General features: G+C 31.7%; 2 protein-coding genes across 2 annotated transcripts; both read right to left on the bottom strand.

Moving 5' to 3' along the window:
- Positions 1 to 3,127: 3,127 nt before the first annotated feature.
- Positions 3,128 to 16,024, bottom strand: LOC110996266 (equilibrative nucleoside transporter 3). The gene is made up of 7 exons (XM_022263856.2): positions 15,484 to 16,024; positions 14,688 to 14,842; positions 14,294 to 14,439; positions 10,072 to 10,506; positions 9,188 to 9,273; positions 7,024 to 7,220; positions 3,128 to 5,398 (listed from the first exon to the last, which is right to left on the bottom strand). The coding sequence occupies exons 1-7, from the start codon at positions 15,709 to 15,711 to the stop codon at positions 5,287 to 5,289; spliced, it is 1,359 nt and encodes a 452-aa protein (XP_022119548.2). The 5' UTR covers positions 15,712 to 16,024; the 3' UTR covers positions 3,128 to 5,286.
- Positions 16,025 to 16,669: 645 nt separating this feature from the next.
- Positions 16,670 to 17,700, bottom strand: LOC110998093. The gene is made up of 2 exons (XM_022266550.2): positions 17,646 to 17,700; positions 16,670 to 17,526 (listed from the first exon to the last, which is right to left on the bottom strand). The coding sequence occupies exon 2, from the start codon at positions 17,477 to 17,479 to the stop codon at positions 16,955 to 16,957; it is 525 nt and encodes a 174-aa protein (XP_022122242.2). The 5' UTR covers positions 17,480 to 17,526; positions 17,646 to 17,700; the 3' UTR covers positions 16,670 to 16,954.
- Positions 17,701 to 19,301: the final 1,601 nt, after the last annotated feature.

Below are 19,301 nucleotides of genomic sequence, written 5' to 3'. Positions count from 1 at the left end.
TAGGATTGCAGACACATGTTCATTTTTAAATCTGTTCCTTTGGTCTGTTTTTACATTATTCACCTGAGAAAATATTCTTTCACAAGCTGTATTGGACATTGGCAAAATCATCATGGCCTTCGCGAAATCAACCAAATGTGTATACTTCTTATTTCCATCTGCTCGAGTCATTTTTGCAATGTGGCCTAAAAATCGTTTAGTATTCATAGGCGTGGGGTTAAAGCTTCCACCTCATTCAAACAGCTCACTCACTGCCTTATCCAATTAGAGCTCCCTGTATTATCACTGTCAATAATTTGTACGTCAGGTTCATGGATCAAATTTGGAAATTGGAATACCAAATCGGCAAGACTTGAAAAATCCTTGTAGACAACAACTTGAGCAATTGCTCAAACTCTTCATTCAGGGGTAAACGTTGTTTTAGTTGAACACAAAGTTGGATCAAAAATGATTGAATACGTTGCTGGAATGTTAAGATTTCTGTCTTTTGTCTGGCATCTTGAGCTAATATTTTAAATAGTTTATTATAGACATATTATGCTACGAGATAGGTATCATATTTTTAAGGTAAAAATTAAATAAATAAGTCCGAAAAATGTGTGTTCTTCAAGTAGGTCGTTTTTATATAACAGCTTAGAAGTAAAACAAGCATATCAGCTGAATCTTTGTGCTGTGGAATACCTACTCCCTTCGAAATATTACATTCATTTTATTTGGGATGGGTAAAATTTAATATAGGGCATAAAAATAAAGTTTAATGAATATATATTGTGTTTAATAAATTGTAATTGGTAGACTTTATTGTTTCTTTTGGAAATATATAAAAGTTAACTTATTAAGTTTGCATAATGCTAATGTTATGCTAATATTTTTCTAAATTCTGCTAATTACTGCCAAATTTTTCCAATCTGCGACATAATATGCTACGCTGTGAATTGGAGGTCATATTCTGCTAAAATCGCAGAATTCTGCTAAATCTGGTCACACTGTTGAAGAGTGAAGACAGGCCGCATGCAGAGCTCGCGGGTGTGAAATTGCAGGGGGAAGCCCATTGCGCTTGAGTTTATTTACCTTTTATTACTTTCCATGCCCAGGAAACGAATTAATACAATTTTTTTATCAAAATATAATATATGCTATATCTAATAATACGTGTAAGATTAAAATAAATCGCATTAACCGTTTTGGAGCGAATTTGTAATTTATGTCTAATCTACGTTTCGATGGTAATTTTTTTTTGGGAAATTGGTATAGCTTTTATCTTTTTTGGTTTTATCAATCGATACAGTAGGCTTCAACCCACAATATATATTTTTTTCAAATGCATATGAGCGACAGTTCTTCCAACAATTTAATTTAAACTAGGGCTAGTTGACCGATTTGAACACTGTTCAAGCTGTCCGAAGCCTTGTATCTATCTTCTTTATTACTACTACTAGTTTTTTTGTCATTCTCGTAATTTATAAATTTTGTGCTGTCATCTTTTGTTTTGCTTTGTACATTATATATTTTATCAGTAAAACGTATCTATTTAGTTTCCTTAATAAATAAAAATAAAATCTTTAAATAAACATTAATAAGTCTTAATATTATCCTTGATTGTGAAAGAAGAAATACAATAAAGGATGAAGCAAAAGGCAGGAGATTTTAGTTGGAAACGGAACATTAGTATTGTAAGGAATTCTGAAAGGAGGTGCGGTCATATGGGAACAAGAAAAGAAAATATGTTCGAGGTCACCAATAGCTTCTCCACTCTCACAAATATTACTATCAACAATACGTAGCCTTGCTAAATGATAAGGTGTAGGTACTAGGTACATAAATGTCCTAAACGAACTCTGGTAATGAAAGAAGGGACAATTTTAGAACTTTTTACTTTAAAGAACCATGGTTTAGTGGGGATCCTGGGTTAAGTGTCAGCATAATGTTCGCCTTTGAACTCGCTGCTTCTCAACCAAACATTATTCCACGACTCCAAAAAGATGGGTTTTTAGGAATAGCAGCTAAATCATGAGAAAGAAGTTATTTGCACAGTACGTTCCTGTTTGGCGTCAGCGTTTATTTATTAATTATACGATTTCAACTTTGCTTCCATAACTGGCAAAAACTAATTCTTTTGCTAAAGGCTATTTATCTAATAGGCAGCAATTGATTGAAGCTGCATAGGCATTTTTTCATGTAGTCTATACGTTTTTTTAAGTCCGAGGTTTATACTGATGGTATATATATGCCAGATTAAAATCTCAGATATTTGTTACAGATCTCTTGTTCGCGCTGAATCTTAGCCTTAGACGATCGGTCTGTACGTGAATTTCAAATATGTAATAAGAAATACTTATATTAGAAAAAGGAAATAGAGGTGTGATTTGTTAAGAACCGAGATTTAGCTTACATTCTAAGTGTAATAGAATCATGTTTAGTTTATAAAATTTAATGAGGGACATGAGGGTGATCCGCGCATTGTTAATGAGTCGTTGTTGAGCTTTAGTTGGGTAAAGTTATATGCATTTTATATATACTGTTTTTGCGCATTTCTTGCTAATAGTTACGTCCTCCATTAAGACTTATAGTGTTTTTGTGCGTGAACTATTATTGTAAGGCAATTTACAGCATCAGTCTAACCTCTCCTTGTTCCTAAACTAACAATTTCTCCATCCTTACGGCTGACGTCATTTTGTGCCTTTCGTCCACTACATTGAGGTATGTACCTACTCAGGACTTAGTATAAGATTATGCATGGACGGCCACCGAACCGTTCTTTGTGATACACTAAGGCTACATTGCTCAAATCATTTAGAAATTATTTACTTTAATTACAACTGGAAAATTATTTACATCAGTAATCCCATAGCATTCTGACAAACTCTAATGAACTGATTGGTGAGGTAGATCCGGCGTACACAAGTTGTATAACTAAAACCGTGTATTTTGACTGACTGGCCCAGGAAGTAAAAAATACAACATGTATTTTTTTACTGCTCAAGCATAGATTCCTCGTTCGTGGAGCGATCTGGATGATCGAGGTGTCAATTGTCAAATATACGGGGTTCTCTTCGGTTGTAAGACCAGACCAATCTATAGTAGACTCGTTAATTTTTAAAAGGAATTTATGAAACAATAAAAAACAAACTATTCAAATGATTTATTTGCGTACATCATATAAAAGTTTTCGACCAAACATTTTGATATAAACAAATAAATGAGTGCTTACAACTATAATTACTACAGATTAAGCTTGAGGTACATTTGGTGACTTATATTAATGTATTATTATTATCACAAATAATAAAAACCAGAGACAGTTGTACTGTATTTATTAGTAAAAAGCTAATACATGTTACCCTACAACTATGCTTAACTAGACTAATTCTTACAATAGAGTTAAATATGTTCGTTTTGATTTTGATTAGGAAAACGAATAGCATATAGATAGTTATTTCAAAATGAGATCTTACAATTATGTATAAATATTCACCGAACTCAATTCCATTATTTAGTATCTTATTGATAAGAAAGGCGCTTAAGCCATGATACATCCTATTATTTTAAAACCATTACGTCTAAATTAATTAATTTATGCTTCGCGCAATTTTGTTTTAGCTATCTATGTTAGGGTGCGTCCACATCTGGCAACTCGCAGCTCGCAAACTGGTCGCGATCTGCACATTTGCGGCATATTCACCAGATGTGGACGCATCCGTATATATACACAATATATAGTCTGAGTGAACTATTGTTATATATTGTTGAAAATTGGTATTTAAAGAAAATAATCGCGTTAAAATCCTACGTTTCGTATATCACATGATATGGTTTATATATATTTAAAAAATATTGAAGCTATCACAAATATGAAATATTCATTCATTAAGCTAAAAACCTTAAACTAAACTACTATAAAATTAAACTAGTCTGGTCACTTGACAACAATGACATTTACAATCTTTTGATTTATGTAACGATTTGCGGTCGTTTAACTAGTTTCTTTGTCTAAACAATTTAACTCACTGTTTTGGTAACTAAATGTGCGGTTCGAGTTATCCATATTTATTTTAGTTATGTTTATAACTATATATAATAATATATATATTACAACACATGTAACGGGTTTTGATTTTATTCATACTAATTATAACTTTCGTTTAAAATAGTCCTATTCTACTCAGGAACAGCTCTACCGAGAATCACAAATATACAAATATAACATAAATAATATATTTACGAAGATTCCCGGCTTTTGAACCGTAAATTACCTATCAGACTAAACCATAAATGATGTTTGAGTGTCAGTTTTGGGAATATAATATGATAAGGTAATTAATAAATATATTAAAAACAACTTGTGGCGATTTGAGTAGAAACATTAGGTTTTGTCTAATATTATTTTGTTAATTATTATTAATAGTAAGATCGGCTTCTCGAATTTGTTTCCAATTTAGTTTTCTATATTAATAATAATATATATTTTGGAATGGCATTATACAGTTGTGTCTCTCATGTTTGTTATTTTTTTTAATTTGTAGTTGGTAATTAGATTGTAATGATAACGACAATTAACATACTCGTATTAAAAAGCCTAAAACTAAAAATTTACATAACGTGTTTTATTTCTATATAGTAACTTAATTTAAACCATTTCACAATTTCTGTACAAAAGGCGAACTAACAAACAATTTGAAACGGTTGAGGAGGCAAATTAAGATATTAATTAGAAAAAAACAAAACTTATGTAAGAAACAGACTTTAAAAAGACTTCGCAGATAAATTATTGGATAATTCAATTATGAATTCATTATTTGTTCATCGAAACATTAATTTACACATTTTCGTTTAGTAGCAATGTGTATACAATATTGTCTACCTAATATTTATCTACTTTCTACAAATCCAATAAATGGGATTATTAAAAAGAAAATACAGAAAGTCATACCGTATTAATACGTTGCATTTAGTTTACCTCCTTATTAAAACTAAATTTAATACTTAAACTGTCAGTTTGAATCACAGCAATGACAATGAAAATTAACATATTTAATGTTAAGTTTAAAATTATACGACGTTCTAGCATAGTGCGTCTGACAGATGATTAATTTTTTTTCAATTACAATTTGTAGACTGGCTGGGTTAAATTGAAGTTACTACAGTTATTACTGATTTAATATATTAACAGCTGAAATACTAAGTATTAATTTGTAAAACTTTCATGAGTGAAACGAAACGTTACTGAAACTGTCACCCGCAACATGCTATAGCGAACATATTATGGTAAGTTATTTAAAATGTGCCTCACAGTAGTCGAACTAGTAACATTCCAATAGCTGCTCCCGCAGTGAGACCAACACTCAGCAGTGTAACAATTATTGATGAAGCCTTTTCTCTTTCATGCATATCTACGACTCTGCAAATAAAATATTAGTATAAAAAGAGAATGAGATCTAAGATTTTAGGGATCGCTTCAACACAAATATTACTTTACCAGCTGTACCCAGCCACGCTTCGATGTGGCACATTGTGATTGAATGGTTAAGAAATGAGAAAGAAAACAAAGAATGCATTAAATATAAGTTACATTTTGCAATACTTGTGGATATACAATATGTTTTGATTTGGATATAAGAAGACTATCTTGGGGCCTTGGGAACACGCAACATACATAGTTTTTTTGTAAATAAACAATGTAATTGGGAACGAATATTGTATCTCAGGTGACTGCGGCATTAATATTGCGGTTGTCAGCGAGTGTTTTTCTCCGGTCACTGGTAAACAGCTGATCATTAAAAAAAACTGTTTTTCGCGGTGGCGGATATGTGATGCAAAGTAGATAAAAACAATCCTTGATGCGGATTATATATCATGCTTAAATTTCAGCTCGCTGCTGCAGTTTTTGAGTTTTTGAAGCGTACACAAACCAACATAACATTTATATATTTAGAAATAAGTATTATACTAAAAAGATAAATATTGTTTCGAAATTCAGTTGTAAATATTTATCGTTTTATCTCCTCCAAAATACGGAATAAAACGTTTCAATACACTGTACAAATAAGGACATAAATTAATCATAAAGATAAATATTATTTATGCAGATTAATTAGACTAATTGACTCTGATAACCTTTTACAACAGCTAGCAATATATAATATTAGAAAACACCCACCACATATACATCCTAAGTGTCATCATCGAATGTTTTGACATACGAAACTCAATTTTACTCCCAAAGTCGTAAGTGTAAAAGTAAAGAACGGTACGAGGGAAAATTAATTTTCAGGTACACAAGGCTTTTTCACAAAACCCACAGACCATTGAAGAAATTGGGACCGTTTTACAATGCTTTAATAATTTAAATATTATTTAATTATGTGTTGCCAATTAGCTTAATTAGCCGTTCAATTAACAGACATACATATAACATATCACCGTACTATTTTAGAGTAGAATATTGAGATCCGAGAGTTAGGGATAAAAATATGGCATTTGTATATACGAATTACATGATTTTAAAATGTATATATACTTTGTACATGGTAAAAAAGATGTTAATATCGTTAATCGTGAATTTAAATATACGTATTATTAAACAATTAGTCTGTAATTATTTATATAACTATTTAAACTTTTACTGTTCTATCTCGAATGCAATTAAGTAATGGTTTTTTAATCAAAAATTTAATTAAAAAATAAAAATGTTCAAACATAATCATGAAACATAACCCTAAGAGATATATTGATAATCGTAAAATTGCTTATTAGTTATTTTATATTATACTATTATATTATGTTAGCAAAAAATATTTGATTAAAAAACTAATTATTATTATTATCTATGCCTACGGAAGGCGTGACTTAATAGCGTGACTCACACTGTTTTTACTTTAGTCATACTGTTATACCTATTGAAACTCTTTGTCTTTTGTTTTTTATCTATCGCGTGGTAAATATATTTAAAATTACACAAAATTTATAGTAACATTATTTTGTTTTGGTATCGTTAATATAAATCAATGAAAACTTTATCCTCACCTCGTAGCATTAACCATGACGATATTGGTCAAATATCCATTGGTAAAAGAGAAGACAATCATGATCATGATGTACTCGTAGTCCCACAGGAAGATCACAGGCAAGTGCTTCCGGGGTTGAGCGTTACAGAACATCAGCATAGGTACTCCGATGACACGGAATATACTAGCTGCAGCGATGATCCATTGGTTTGTGGGCTGAAAGATTACGAAGAAGTAACTTAGCTATATGCAGTGTTGCCCTGGTAAATTCAGCATACGACATCCCGTGCTGTGCAACAATGGAGTTTCTGTAAATACACAGGCATAGTCTGATCACCTACTTGCTGATTAGAAAATAAATGATGACGAAACAGATATAAGAATCTGTGGTCCAGTCTTAAAAGGTTATAGCGCCATTTTTATATCATAGAATTCATCTTACAAAGAGTAAGAGAGATTCAGAATAAAGCAATCGTTATCACCTTTAGTATGTAGCGTAGGAATAAAAGATAATTATATAGATAATATTATAGATAATGAATACTCTTAAACCCGTACCTGGAACGCCAATTAAACATAAATCTAGTTTATTTTTATATACATTCTGAAACAATGTGCATGCCTAAAAAATACAAGAAAATATGACACTTATACATAAATATCAATTACATTAGAACTTAAGCAATATATCAAAGGAAAAAACTAAAGAAACGACTACAAAATAAACAAAAACAAAGCAAAATATTAATAATAACTAAAAGTAAAAGATAAAAAATAACAGTAATAAACAAACAAAATGAAAACTTAAACCACATTAAGATTTAAGAGCCTGCAAAACTAGTTTGAGTTCAAACGATTTTTGTGCTGTATGTATGATTTACATGTTTAACAGCGCTCAAGACGAGATTGTAAGAAGAGCTGCTGTTTATTTATTTATTTATTTATTATGTTATGAAGGTTAAATCTTGCTCGACACAACCACACGCTGTAAAATGATTTCAAATGTGTGACGCGATTTAACTATTTGCCAATATAATAATATAACCCTTTTTTTTATTGTTCCTCAGTAGGGTTGCCTGGTGAAATCGCTTGTTAGCGATAAGGCCGCTCGTAGCCTAATAACTCATGTAACCTGCTTTTTTATATGTATGTTTTTGTATAAGATAACGTTTAATAAATAAATCAAAAGTATATGAAAATTTGATTAAAAATTAACTGTGGATAATAGTGTTAAATCGATTTCGATTAAATGATTGACGAAGAGTTTCTTGCCATTTCTTTTCGCTCGCTTTGCTGTACATTGGGAACTGGTAATAAATAATAAATGTAATTTAAAATCGTCTCTTAAATATTCAGGTTAATAAATGTACATACTTATCAGTATGAATAAATAAATTCTGATTTGACTATTATACGGTATTGCTCAGTTGGAGTTATTACAACATGCAACTGTTTCAATGCCGGCTAAAACAAATGAAACACGCAATCATTACCAAACATTTGTTTTCCTGTCCGTTATCCGTTTTAGATTAAAGAGGAATGGACTATACCAGCAGTAAAATTTCATTATAAAAAGCAATGTTTATTTATTTTATTTATTAACACTTCGTTGCATTACATAAAAGCTAAAAACAATATATTAAACATAATTTAATGAAAAGCAACTGGCGGCCTTATCGCTTTAGAGCGATTTCTTCCAGACAACCACGTTGTAAATGTTGCAATGTTGTAACTTGAAATTAGAAGAATAAGGGATAGTAATGTTACTCCGATGATTCTCTCAACTAAAATAACTTTCCTTTTTTTAAATAGAACAGGGGGCAAACGGGCAGGAGGCTCACCTGATGTTAACTGATACCACCACCCATGGACACTCGATACTAGACGGCTCGCGAGTGCGTTGCCGGCCTTATAAGTATTTTATTTTCTATCGTAAATATTCAGTAGCAAATATTTCTGCATCAGTACTGATATGGTCAGAGAACCGAATTTTGCACTTTTATTTAAACCTTAATAACACCTTGCGCAGCAAATAATTAAATTTTAAATTGAAGTTAACAAAAAGACAATAGAATTCATATAAAAACCTTGATTAAATTCTCTGTCGTTCTCCGGCACGACTGACTTGTAAATTTCTGATAAGATGACCCTATTTGCATGATAATTAATGAATGATGACTCACCCGAAGAATAAATCCAGCGACCAGTCTACCCGCATAGTCACCGCAATTAAATATAAGGTAATTGACGACGGGCACGAAGAATATATCTGTAATATTCATTTTCAATATATATTTGTTGGTCCCTTGGCCAATGTTCTGGTTAGACACCGGAACCTTCAATGACACGAAAGGCTGACATCTAATACATACAATTGAAACATTATTAGAAGAAATATAGACATGTAATTTTACTGGAAATTGTCAAATCTTTGCTAAAAACACAACTACTAGAACTGTCTTATATCATATGTATAAGGCAGCAGCTGATATTAATAATATATAATCATTAGGGCCAGGTGGCTTGCAGCTGCGATTCCGACCTTTTAATACTTCTTATATATAAATTAGATATGTTTTACTTAGGACATATAGACGATATATTGTAAAATTATACACTGTGTTGTGTATTCATTGTAGCTCAGTAGAGTCGGAATATTATTTTTTACAGAACAGCGGATTTAGGGGTAAGAGGGTAACCGGATGTCATACTGAATGGATTTTAATAAAAATTTACAATGTTATAGCTTATACATCAGAATAACACATAGGCTACAATTTATAATTATATTTTGTGAATTGTCCAAAATATCAAGTAAATAGGTACGATGGTGGTGTTTATTTTAAATATTCAATATATTTAGTCGTTTTTTCTACACCACGCTAATATAAGCTACTCGAAATACTCATGTGCAGCCGAAATCGGGCACCAGCTAGTAATAAATAATTGCAGAAAAATCGTGGGTACTCACGATGTTTCGGCACGCCGATGTTAAAAAATATGCTTTGGCAAAAGTCATTTAAACCTCACCTGGTGGAAGCTTGAAACAATAGAAAATGTCACTTACTATTCCAATCGGTCCCAGTTGTAGCCGGATGTGATTCGACCAGTACAGTAACAGCCGGGTAGACGCACATCGAAATCCCATACACCGCGAAAATACTAAAAGCGTACACCCAAATCTTCTTCAGTACAATCGTTAGATACGCCTCCCGGCTCCTATTAACAACCATGCCATTGCCCCTCAATACGTGATGCGAAAAATAGTCGATTTTGTATAGGAACGCATACGAAATAAGGGAGGTTATGACCATAAAGTCGGCGATGCAGAAATAAATTAGTGCGCTGTGTAAGGGAGATATTTTGAAGGCAAGCGATATTATCTGCGCAACGGCAGCTATTATCCCACCCAATGATTGCCCACTGATCACAGCTGCCATGTATTCGCGGGAGAATTTGCTTGCAGTCCCCATTAGGCCCGAGATGAAAATCGCACTGGCAGCTGAAAAGATACACATATTTTGATGCAGGTTCGTTAATACATATATTTATATGTACAGTAGCAGTGTTGGCCTAGTGGCTCCAACGTCCGACTCTGATACCTGAGGTCGTAGGTTCGATCCCCGGCTGTGCACCAATGGACTTTCTTCCTATGTGCGCATTTAACATTTGCTCGAACGGTGAAGTAAACGTCGTGAGGAAACCGACATGTCTTAGACCCAAAAAGTAAACGACGTGTCAGGCACTGGAGGCTGATCACCTACTTGCCTATTAGATTGAAAAATTAATCATGAAACAGATTCAGAAATTTGAGGCCAAGACCTAAAGAGGCTGTATGTAGTGCCACTGATTGATTTATTTTTTCGTTAATACATATAATTCTAGATAATCGAAGTTAGATTTATTACTCTTAGAAAATAAGCAGTTTTTAGTTTCTTTGGGGCCGTTAAAGTATTACGTAAGCAGACTTAATGCAATTCATCCCCCCTCCCCCTTCCTCTATTTAGCTCTAATTAGGTAAAAGTAAGAAAACCTCGCAAACATAATAGTACTTTTTTTGTAGGAATCCTCAATAATGCATTTCGTTTGAAGCATAGACCATGTGTATAAAGGTAAATAATAACTGTTGACGTCATCACCAAATAAGAAAATCAAAAGGCCCCCTATAGTACGTAGTATTAGACGGCCTCCTTTACCATAACAATATATATTTATTGATTTGGCTTATTAAAAACATACAAATCTAATTAAGTTTTATGTATAAACGCTAAAATCAATTCTAAGTTCAGCGACCTTTGCAATAAATTTAAATTAAATTACCCCAAAATCTGCATACCTGTATGCAGGTCAACATTTGAAATGCGTTTGGCCCCGATCAAATCTAAATTGGTCAGCAAAAATATGCTAGCATCGGATAAGATATTTTAACTTAAATATAGAAAATATTATAAACGTTAATTAAAAGTTTTACTTTTAATTAACTAAACGATTACTTAAGGTATTACGTAAACATTTAAACATCATTATTTTCTCTGAGTAAGCTTTTTAGACTTTTATTTACATGTAGCAATTAATAATTTTAATGTTTTATTAAAAAAATCTTGTAAAAAATAATTCAATACCCCAAACAATGTTTTCTGTTTATTTTACTAAATCATTGCCAGTGACTCACAAACAAGTTTAAAAATGAGATTCACAATAATTATAAACACCTCATCTACATAAACAGCTCGTAAAATAATTATAAGGATAAGATTTTATCTCTATTTGTGTCATACATAATCTCACTACAATTACCTGTAATGGGTGTACCCACTGTGTTTAATGTAAAAGGAGACATTAAGGCGATGTGATACAATTTCTTTATTTTCATACTAACCATACCGGTCTATTAAATTCATAATCCTACCGATAATATTAAGTTGCCCTGTCTATATACAGACCAAGAATTCTTATTCTGAGCCCTATAATTGAATATAGTTCAAATAAATGACTAGTCTACTACTTAATATACCAATTATGAATTATTACAAAGGATTCTCATGTTATGAAATAATTTTATGCAGTGTTTAGCAGTTAGCTTGAGCGATTAATCTGAATGAAACCCTGCCGTGCGAATCACGACTATATACAAATAATGTACCAATAGACTTTTATTCTATGTGCGAATTTAACACTCGGTATGACGAAGGAAAACATAGTGAGGCATGTTTCAAATACAAATCGCCGAGTCAAGGTCAAAAGAATTTTCTATAAAAAAAAATCACAAACAGATACAGGGATAAGAGGCAAAGATCGAAGATTTTAGGGCCACTGTTTTTGAGTTAAAATTTAAAGTAATGCTAGCTTGTTTTGAAGTGAGCCCGCGAGTAAATAGAACTTCTTTCACAATAGTGTTTAACTATAAAAACTTATTTTAATTTTTCGTTGTTTGAAACACAGTAATTTTCTAATCGCATTTAGTCCGTGTGTACTTAAGTTTTATAATAACTTATGGGTCGCATCAGGCTTGATAACATGTTATCAGTACAAAGTTCGAGATCTAATGCAATAGATCTTTGTGTCATAAAGGTTAATATATCTAGTAATAGACATAAGATTCCGATTGCCGATTGGTTGGTCTTAAATATTATTGCATCTTAAGGTTTTGTTTATACATATTTATAAACATTCAAACCCACGCATAACCCAACGGATGGTCGTAAATTAAAATTATTAAATACATAAGTTCTCGGAAAAGATAAAAAATACCTTTTGTAATAATTTAAGAATTTGTACGGTCTTATATTTCAAATGTGATTTAATCAAAAAATATATTTTCAAATTTATATTCTTGTAATCACTTTTCTTATTTGGACATACTTGAATTAAATTCTATGTTAACCATTAAAATATTTCAGTTAATAAGAAAAAAAATACTTGTGGAGAAAGGGATAAACTTGTATGCTAAAAAAACAAAAGAGTATATCAGTTCTGAGTGTGACAGAGGCCAGACTTTACTTGATACAGGCTTTATCACACACAAATGATTATTAATTAAGTAATTAAATAGTACATTTCATTACAAGTGCGGAAAGCCTGTCATTGCAACGAGTTCCGACGAATGTCTACCCGAGCCGAGGCGCAGCCGAAGGTGAGGGTTGACAGTCGGGACAAGTTGCAATGACGGTACCGCACGTGTACTGAACGACTATTTTTAATACAGTTGCGAAAAAATTAAGCAATTTTTATTAAACTATTTGCTTTTTTTCTCTTCTCTCTACGGAATAAATTCGTTGCACGTAGATATGTAGCGACTTATATGTTTCCGGTAAATTGTTCTCCGAAACATTTTGTTCAATTATACTGCGTTCGGGTGATATTCATTCAAATAAAATATCGTCGAAATTACTCATTTTGTGCAACAAATAACTCAACTCGAAAGAACATTTTTGGAAAATGGCGCCAACCGCAAGAATATGAGCAAAGCTTGGTTTTCTTTTCTTCACCCATTCTGGGTAGGCAAAGGGAACTTGGCCCATACAGCCAATTCTTCAGTAGACTATTTTTATTGAAAGAAAATCAAATCTAATTCAATGAATCCAATCATTAAATCTGATATTGAAACAAATAGTAGCTTCTTTTTAAAATATTTGTATGAATCATAAAAACTTCTGTGATTTTTTTATTTTTAGTAAAAACTTCATGGTTAGTTTTTTCTTTTTAATATTTTTTTATTGATATGAAATAAAATAAACCTAACCTAACTTATTGAATCCAATTATTAGTAAACTTTTTAAAAATACGTATTTGTATATATTATAAAATTCTTTTTAATATTTTTTTAATTGATATGAAATGAAAAGAAACCTAACCGAACTTATTGAATCCAATTATTATAATATTTAGAAATCATATATCATAAAAACTTCTATGAATCTTTTTAATAAAACCTTCGTGGTTGGTTTTTTCTTTTTAATACACATTGTTTTGACAGTTGGCAAAGAAAACGCACGAGTGCGGGAATGGCAAAGAAAAAGCACGAGTGTGTAATAGCCCACTTTCCGAACGCTATACCTCCCTGCAATATGCCACTTTTTGAGCAACTGTATTAAAAAATATTTTATTTTAGTTTAATTATTATTAAACTAAAATAATATTTTGAAAAAAAATTTACAGAAGTATAATGCACTAAAGATCATTTAGAAACATGGAACTATTAAAAGAGTTTTTGTATATAATTCATCAGATGTTGCGTGAGTGCTAGATATCGTCATTTATTGAGTCATTTATAAAGTAAAAAAAATTACCAGTCATAATAACCACTGTTATCATTGTGATGATAAAAAATGTATTCTGCCATTCATCTGTGTCCACAAGCACCAGCGATGTGGTAACAATAAATGATAAAGTCACTACAATTAGTGACCCTAGAAGTCTACTTCTTACAGATACTCTGAAAAAAAATCCAATTAAAATAAATTATTTTCATATCTACTGCATGAAGAAAAACAGCACTTTTTTTGTTTTATTATGCTGTCATTGGACTTTTATTTATTCAAAGCATACAAACTCAACCTTACGGATTAATTACCAGTCAAACTGGTTTTATGCAATGTAAGCTAAATACCAGCCAGGTTCTATTGAGCCTATCTGTTTATATTTAACAATTATTTAATAACAAAGCATTGTTCCAGTACTTACAAATGTCCATATAGGGAATTAAGTATAAGAAATACCAAGTTTGGTATTGCTGTTGCAACATTGAGATAGGATGTAAATTCAGCTTGAAACTGTGTTTTTCTTACATACATTGTCAGATTATTTGGCTCTACATCTCTAAATTTATACATCCAATACTGAAACAAAAATGAGTAATACTTTTAAATGCATCCAAATTATTTAATACAAATAGACAAAAAAACATATTTAAACAAGCTAATATAATCAATTCAGAAAGAGTCAAATTCTACAAAAAAAAATTATATTAATGATTTATTGGAAAAATTTTATTGTAAAAATTAATGATGGAATAAATATTACAATTAAGGTACATATGAGAAATCATTATGAATATGTTTATTTTTTATTATGTTTGTCAATGATCAATATGAGATTAGAGTATAGTTTTCAAATCATAGTAACAAGATTAAATATCCACAGTTAGAAGCCTTAGTTTCTATATTGTTAAGCATACAATGTTAAGGTCACAAACACAAGGTTTTGGTAAAATTGTTTACCTCAATGAAAACATACATATAACTAACTTTCCCAAGATAAGATTATTATATTTATAGAATTGAAATTTGTGAACATTTAACATTTAGTTTTTGTTTGTATTTACAAAATATGAACCAGTTATAGTCAATAGAAATACTACAACAGTGAAAATTTATTTATAAATCACCTAATTACTTAGTTACACAATTATGTAAATACATCGCGATGATAGAAAACAAAAGTAGGTGAACTTTTTTTAGAAGAACGTGAAGGAACTTACGTCATTAGCAGTTATCAAGAAGTTCCAAGGAACAAGGGAAGTAATACCAAATAAATAAAATAGAAAATAAACGAGGCGATATCTGTCCAAGGGCTCCGACTCGCTGTCCAAAATCTTTGTTGAACATGAATCACTAACTAATTCTCTTTCTTCCGAGAAATCAATGTCATCCTCGTTTTCAACTGTTTCTATTCCGTCTTCATTAGTTATTACTTCTGCGCTATCCATTTTCGCAGTTATTTTATTTAAAAAAACTCTTACTTTAATATGATAACTACAACATTTTATAATTTATTGATTAAGAATATAAGCCATAAAAGTAACTTATATTAGGATCGCACTATTACAAAGTTAATGAATTTATTTAGTATGTAAAGAAATGTATGTTATTGATTTAGAAAAACGACATAACACATCACAACACAAATGATAAGCACAGACTAAGTGCGAAATAACAAATAGCGCCTAAATAGTACTAAACGATCAGGGGGTCTAGTCAAGACAGCTTAACAGTAGTGTATGTAGAAAGTCGAAAACTAAATTTGTATGAAAATGACAGCTATAGACTGTCAAGTATAAGTTGGCGTTCCAGTGGCGGCGCCTCCTACAACCCTCTGTGTTGCCACTTTTTTTGTTTAGTTTGGATTGATGGATATTCTTAGATATTACATTAAAGGTAAATAAAAAACTCAATAACAAAAAAATATTTTTTATAGTAATTATGGTCTGTTAGAGGCATTATTCCTTCCATGAATTCTTCAGAGTCATCTGTGTCAGAAGAATCTGAGTCGCTGCTATTCAAATCAATTAAAAATGGTTCCATTACTGTTTCAAGGCGGTTGTCTGTCATACGATAATTATTTTCAACATTTATAACGTGATTACAGTGTTTCTGCCATTCTTCAGCAGTTATTTTGGAAAATGCACTATGGATTCTCTGTTCCATGTTTTCAGAGAGGCCAGTAACATTTGTGTCTGCAAATATTCTTTTGAACGAACTCCAAATGAATTCTATTGCATTAAAGTCACAATGATAAGGCGGAAGTCTTACAGCCTTATGACCATGTTTCTTTAATATTTCATCAATTAAGTAGACATTCTCCTGATTGATTGTTTTTATAATTTCATACAATTCTGCTTTTTTCATGGTTTCCAAGTATGAAAGATTGTTTTTTTTTATGAAATCTTGCATCTCTTGTTTCTTACTGTTCATTGTCACGCGTTTATTTATTTTAATACAGTGATATGACGCATTGTCCATCACTATTAATGAATTGGGCTCTAAGTTTGGGATAAGCTTTTCTTGTAGCCATTTACTGAAGTTATCTCCATTCATCTCGTCGTGATAATCTCCACTTTTGGTCTTAGATTTGAAACACAAAAGACTATTGGGGATAAAACCTTTCTCACTTCCGGCATTCACTATGATCCATCTCTGACCTTCTGAGACTTTTGTAAGGACACCTTCAGTTTACTCAGACTGCCAACATTTTTTAACTTTATAGCCAGGGTGTAAATAAGTCTCGTCCAAATAAACGATTGGCCTCGGATTGTCACTCCTTCTATTATTGTCTATTTCTCGTAAAAATCTTGATCGCCAGGCAACAACATCATATCGCTCCATGAGAACCATCCTTTTGGATTTATTCTTTTTATAACTAAATCCCAACTTGTGTAGTATTTTTCTGAGAGATTCTATACTACCCTTGAAATTGATGTCTGCCTTTAGATCACAATGTAATTTTCTGAGAGTAGGGACGGAATTATTTAAATAATAAGATTGGATTTTGCGTCTAATAACACAAAGATCAAAGTCATCCAAATCAGAAACAGTTAATTTTCTTTTTCTACTTTTACCTGGAGTGACTAGTTTTATCGTCTTAGCCTCGGAAGTAGTGTTCTCTGGTGTGGAATTGTCATCACAAGCTGTGGATGTGGAAGGTCCTTGAGCTGCTTGATTAGGGACTTCAGTTCTCGCTGTAAAATTACTTTCCATGATTTTTCCCTCTGAAACTATACGGTTCACGGTTCTTTCAGAAACACCTTAAATAAAACAAAAAATATTTTAAGTTATCCATCAATCACATTTACTTTCAAAAGCAATTATTATTTTTCCCTAAATTTGGGGATATAAATATCACTTTTAACTGGCAATACTTTACCTGTCAAAGCCGCTGTTCGAGCATTCACTTGTTGAAATGGAATAATCGGCCCATTGTTACGTTTCTCCTCTTCACAAAAACGTTTTACAGCTAGAATAATTTCTCTAGCTGCACTCCGCACTACTTTTGGCATGTTTCGTAATGATTTTTACACTAGTGTCGACAGTTGGTAGCCTAGGCCCTAAGCCATAACAAACTGTCAAATATATGACGCCAGTATTGCTGACGTTGATCTTGAACAATTTAATGACAGCTTTAATGAAATCTTTATACGATAATTTCAGGCGTAAACGCCGACATCAGCCGGTGGCATCACATCTCCAAGAGACTTCGGGAGAGCTGGGGGACTAGTCAAGACGGCTTAACACACATTTGTATGAACTATGACAGTTAGTGTCGACAGTTCGTACCAACTACTAGCACTTGCATATATTATAAAATTCTTTTTAATATTTTTCTAATTGATATGAAATGAAAAGAAACCTAACCGAACTTATTGAATCCAATTATTATATAAAAATAAAAAGCACGAGTGTGTAATAGCCATCCTTTTCCGAACGCTATACCGCCCTGCAATAAGCCACTTTTTGAGCAACTGTATTAAAAAATATATTTTATTGGTCTATATAGCAAACATCAACTTTCAAAGAATAAGTAGGCCCTTTTCCAAATGTCCAATTCTGTAGTCCAGAAAATCGGAACGAAAGAAGTTTACTTAAAATCAGAAGGCGCAGAGGAAACCGACTATGCTGAAGATGATTTTTAACAATTTTGTATGTCTTCTATAAGTTATTTTGTAATGAAAATAAACTAATTTTATAATTCAATTTACAATATTGTTCTTTTATTGTCAAAAAATATATTCTAACTGTATACTTTCCATCTAAAGTAAAGAGTGACATAGACTACTTTTTTCTTCAGTAAAACATGTGTTTCCCGCGGTGAAAACAAAAAAATTGTGCTCACGGGCTGCTTGCCTAACCTCCTCCTATCTGTGGGCATAAAAATCACATCGATCCTATATTTCCTTTGGGCGTGAGAGAAGGATAAATAAACAAACACACTTTCATTTATAATATTAGTTAGTGTGGCTGTTAGTGGTTTTCTGGTGGGTTGCGACGTGAAAATTGGTGGGTTCGTTAAAATTAAGTTGGCAACACTACTTCATAATTTTTAAGCTAAATGTCAGCAGGCCGAAGCGGTTTACATGTTGTGGTTGGCTGAGTAACAATTCTTTGAACGTTTTATTGCATTGTTTTCAGTAATAAGCAAAGCCCTTCACAGGTAATAGGCCTCATGAATGGTCACCAAGGAAACGCAAATTGCTGACTGTGTAAGCAAAAATAGAAAGCGAGTTATGTATCCTGACATTAGTCAAGTTACATAGGTACTGTACATATTTAAAATAATTATTAAAGCGCAAACATATGGTTATCAATAATTTCACACTTGAAGCCACAATTGGCACAATTTTTCCCACACTCATAAATTATTATTAAATAACATTCTTGATTTCGATAATGTTTAATAGGTCAACTTTACTTATATTGTGTATTAAAGTCACTTACATATAAAAAGTACCCATAAATAAGCCATGCTAGTTTTTCTTAAATCCAGCGTCGCAACCCAACTACCCATAATTTTATGTTGGTTATA

Source organism: Pieris rapae, chromosome 9 (genome assembly GCF_905147795.1).
Source record: "Pieris rapae chromosome 9, ilPieRapa1.1, whole genome shotgun sequence".
In the NCBI taxonomy this organism is placed as follows: Eukaryota; Metazoa; Arthropoda; class Insecta; order Lepidoptera; family Pieridae; genus Pieris; species Pieris rapae.
The sequence above is the reverse complement of the archived record's forward strand: the minus strand, read 5'-3'. Positions and strand labels throughout refer to the sequence as shown.

What these genes read in the sequence shown, in the direction of transcription:
- LOC110996266 (XM_022263856.2), bottom strand. Translation starts at nt 15,711, where the DNA reads ATGGATAGCGCAGAAGTAATAACTAATGAAGACGGAATAGAAACAGTT. An exon ending in AACAGTGGTTATTATGACTG is followed by an intron (nt 10,507 to 14,293) that starts GTAATTTTTTTT and finishes GTATCTTTTCAG; the next exon opens with CTGCCAGTGCGATTTTCATC. An exon ending in AACTGGGACCGATTGGAATA is followed by an intron (nt 9,274 to 10,071) that starts GTAAGTGACATT and finishes TGAATATTACAG; the next exon opens with ATATATTCTTCGTGCCCGTC.
- LOC110998093 (XM_022266550.2), bottom strand. Translation starts at nt 17,479, where the DNA reads ATGGAAAGTAATTTTACAGCGAGAACTGAAGTCCCTAATCAAGCAGCT.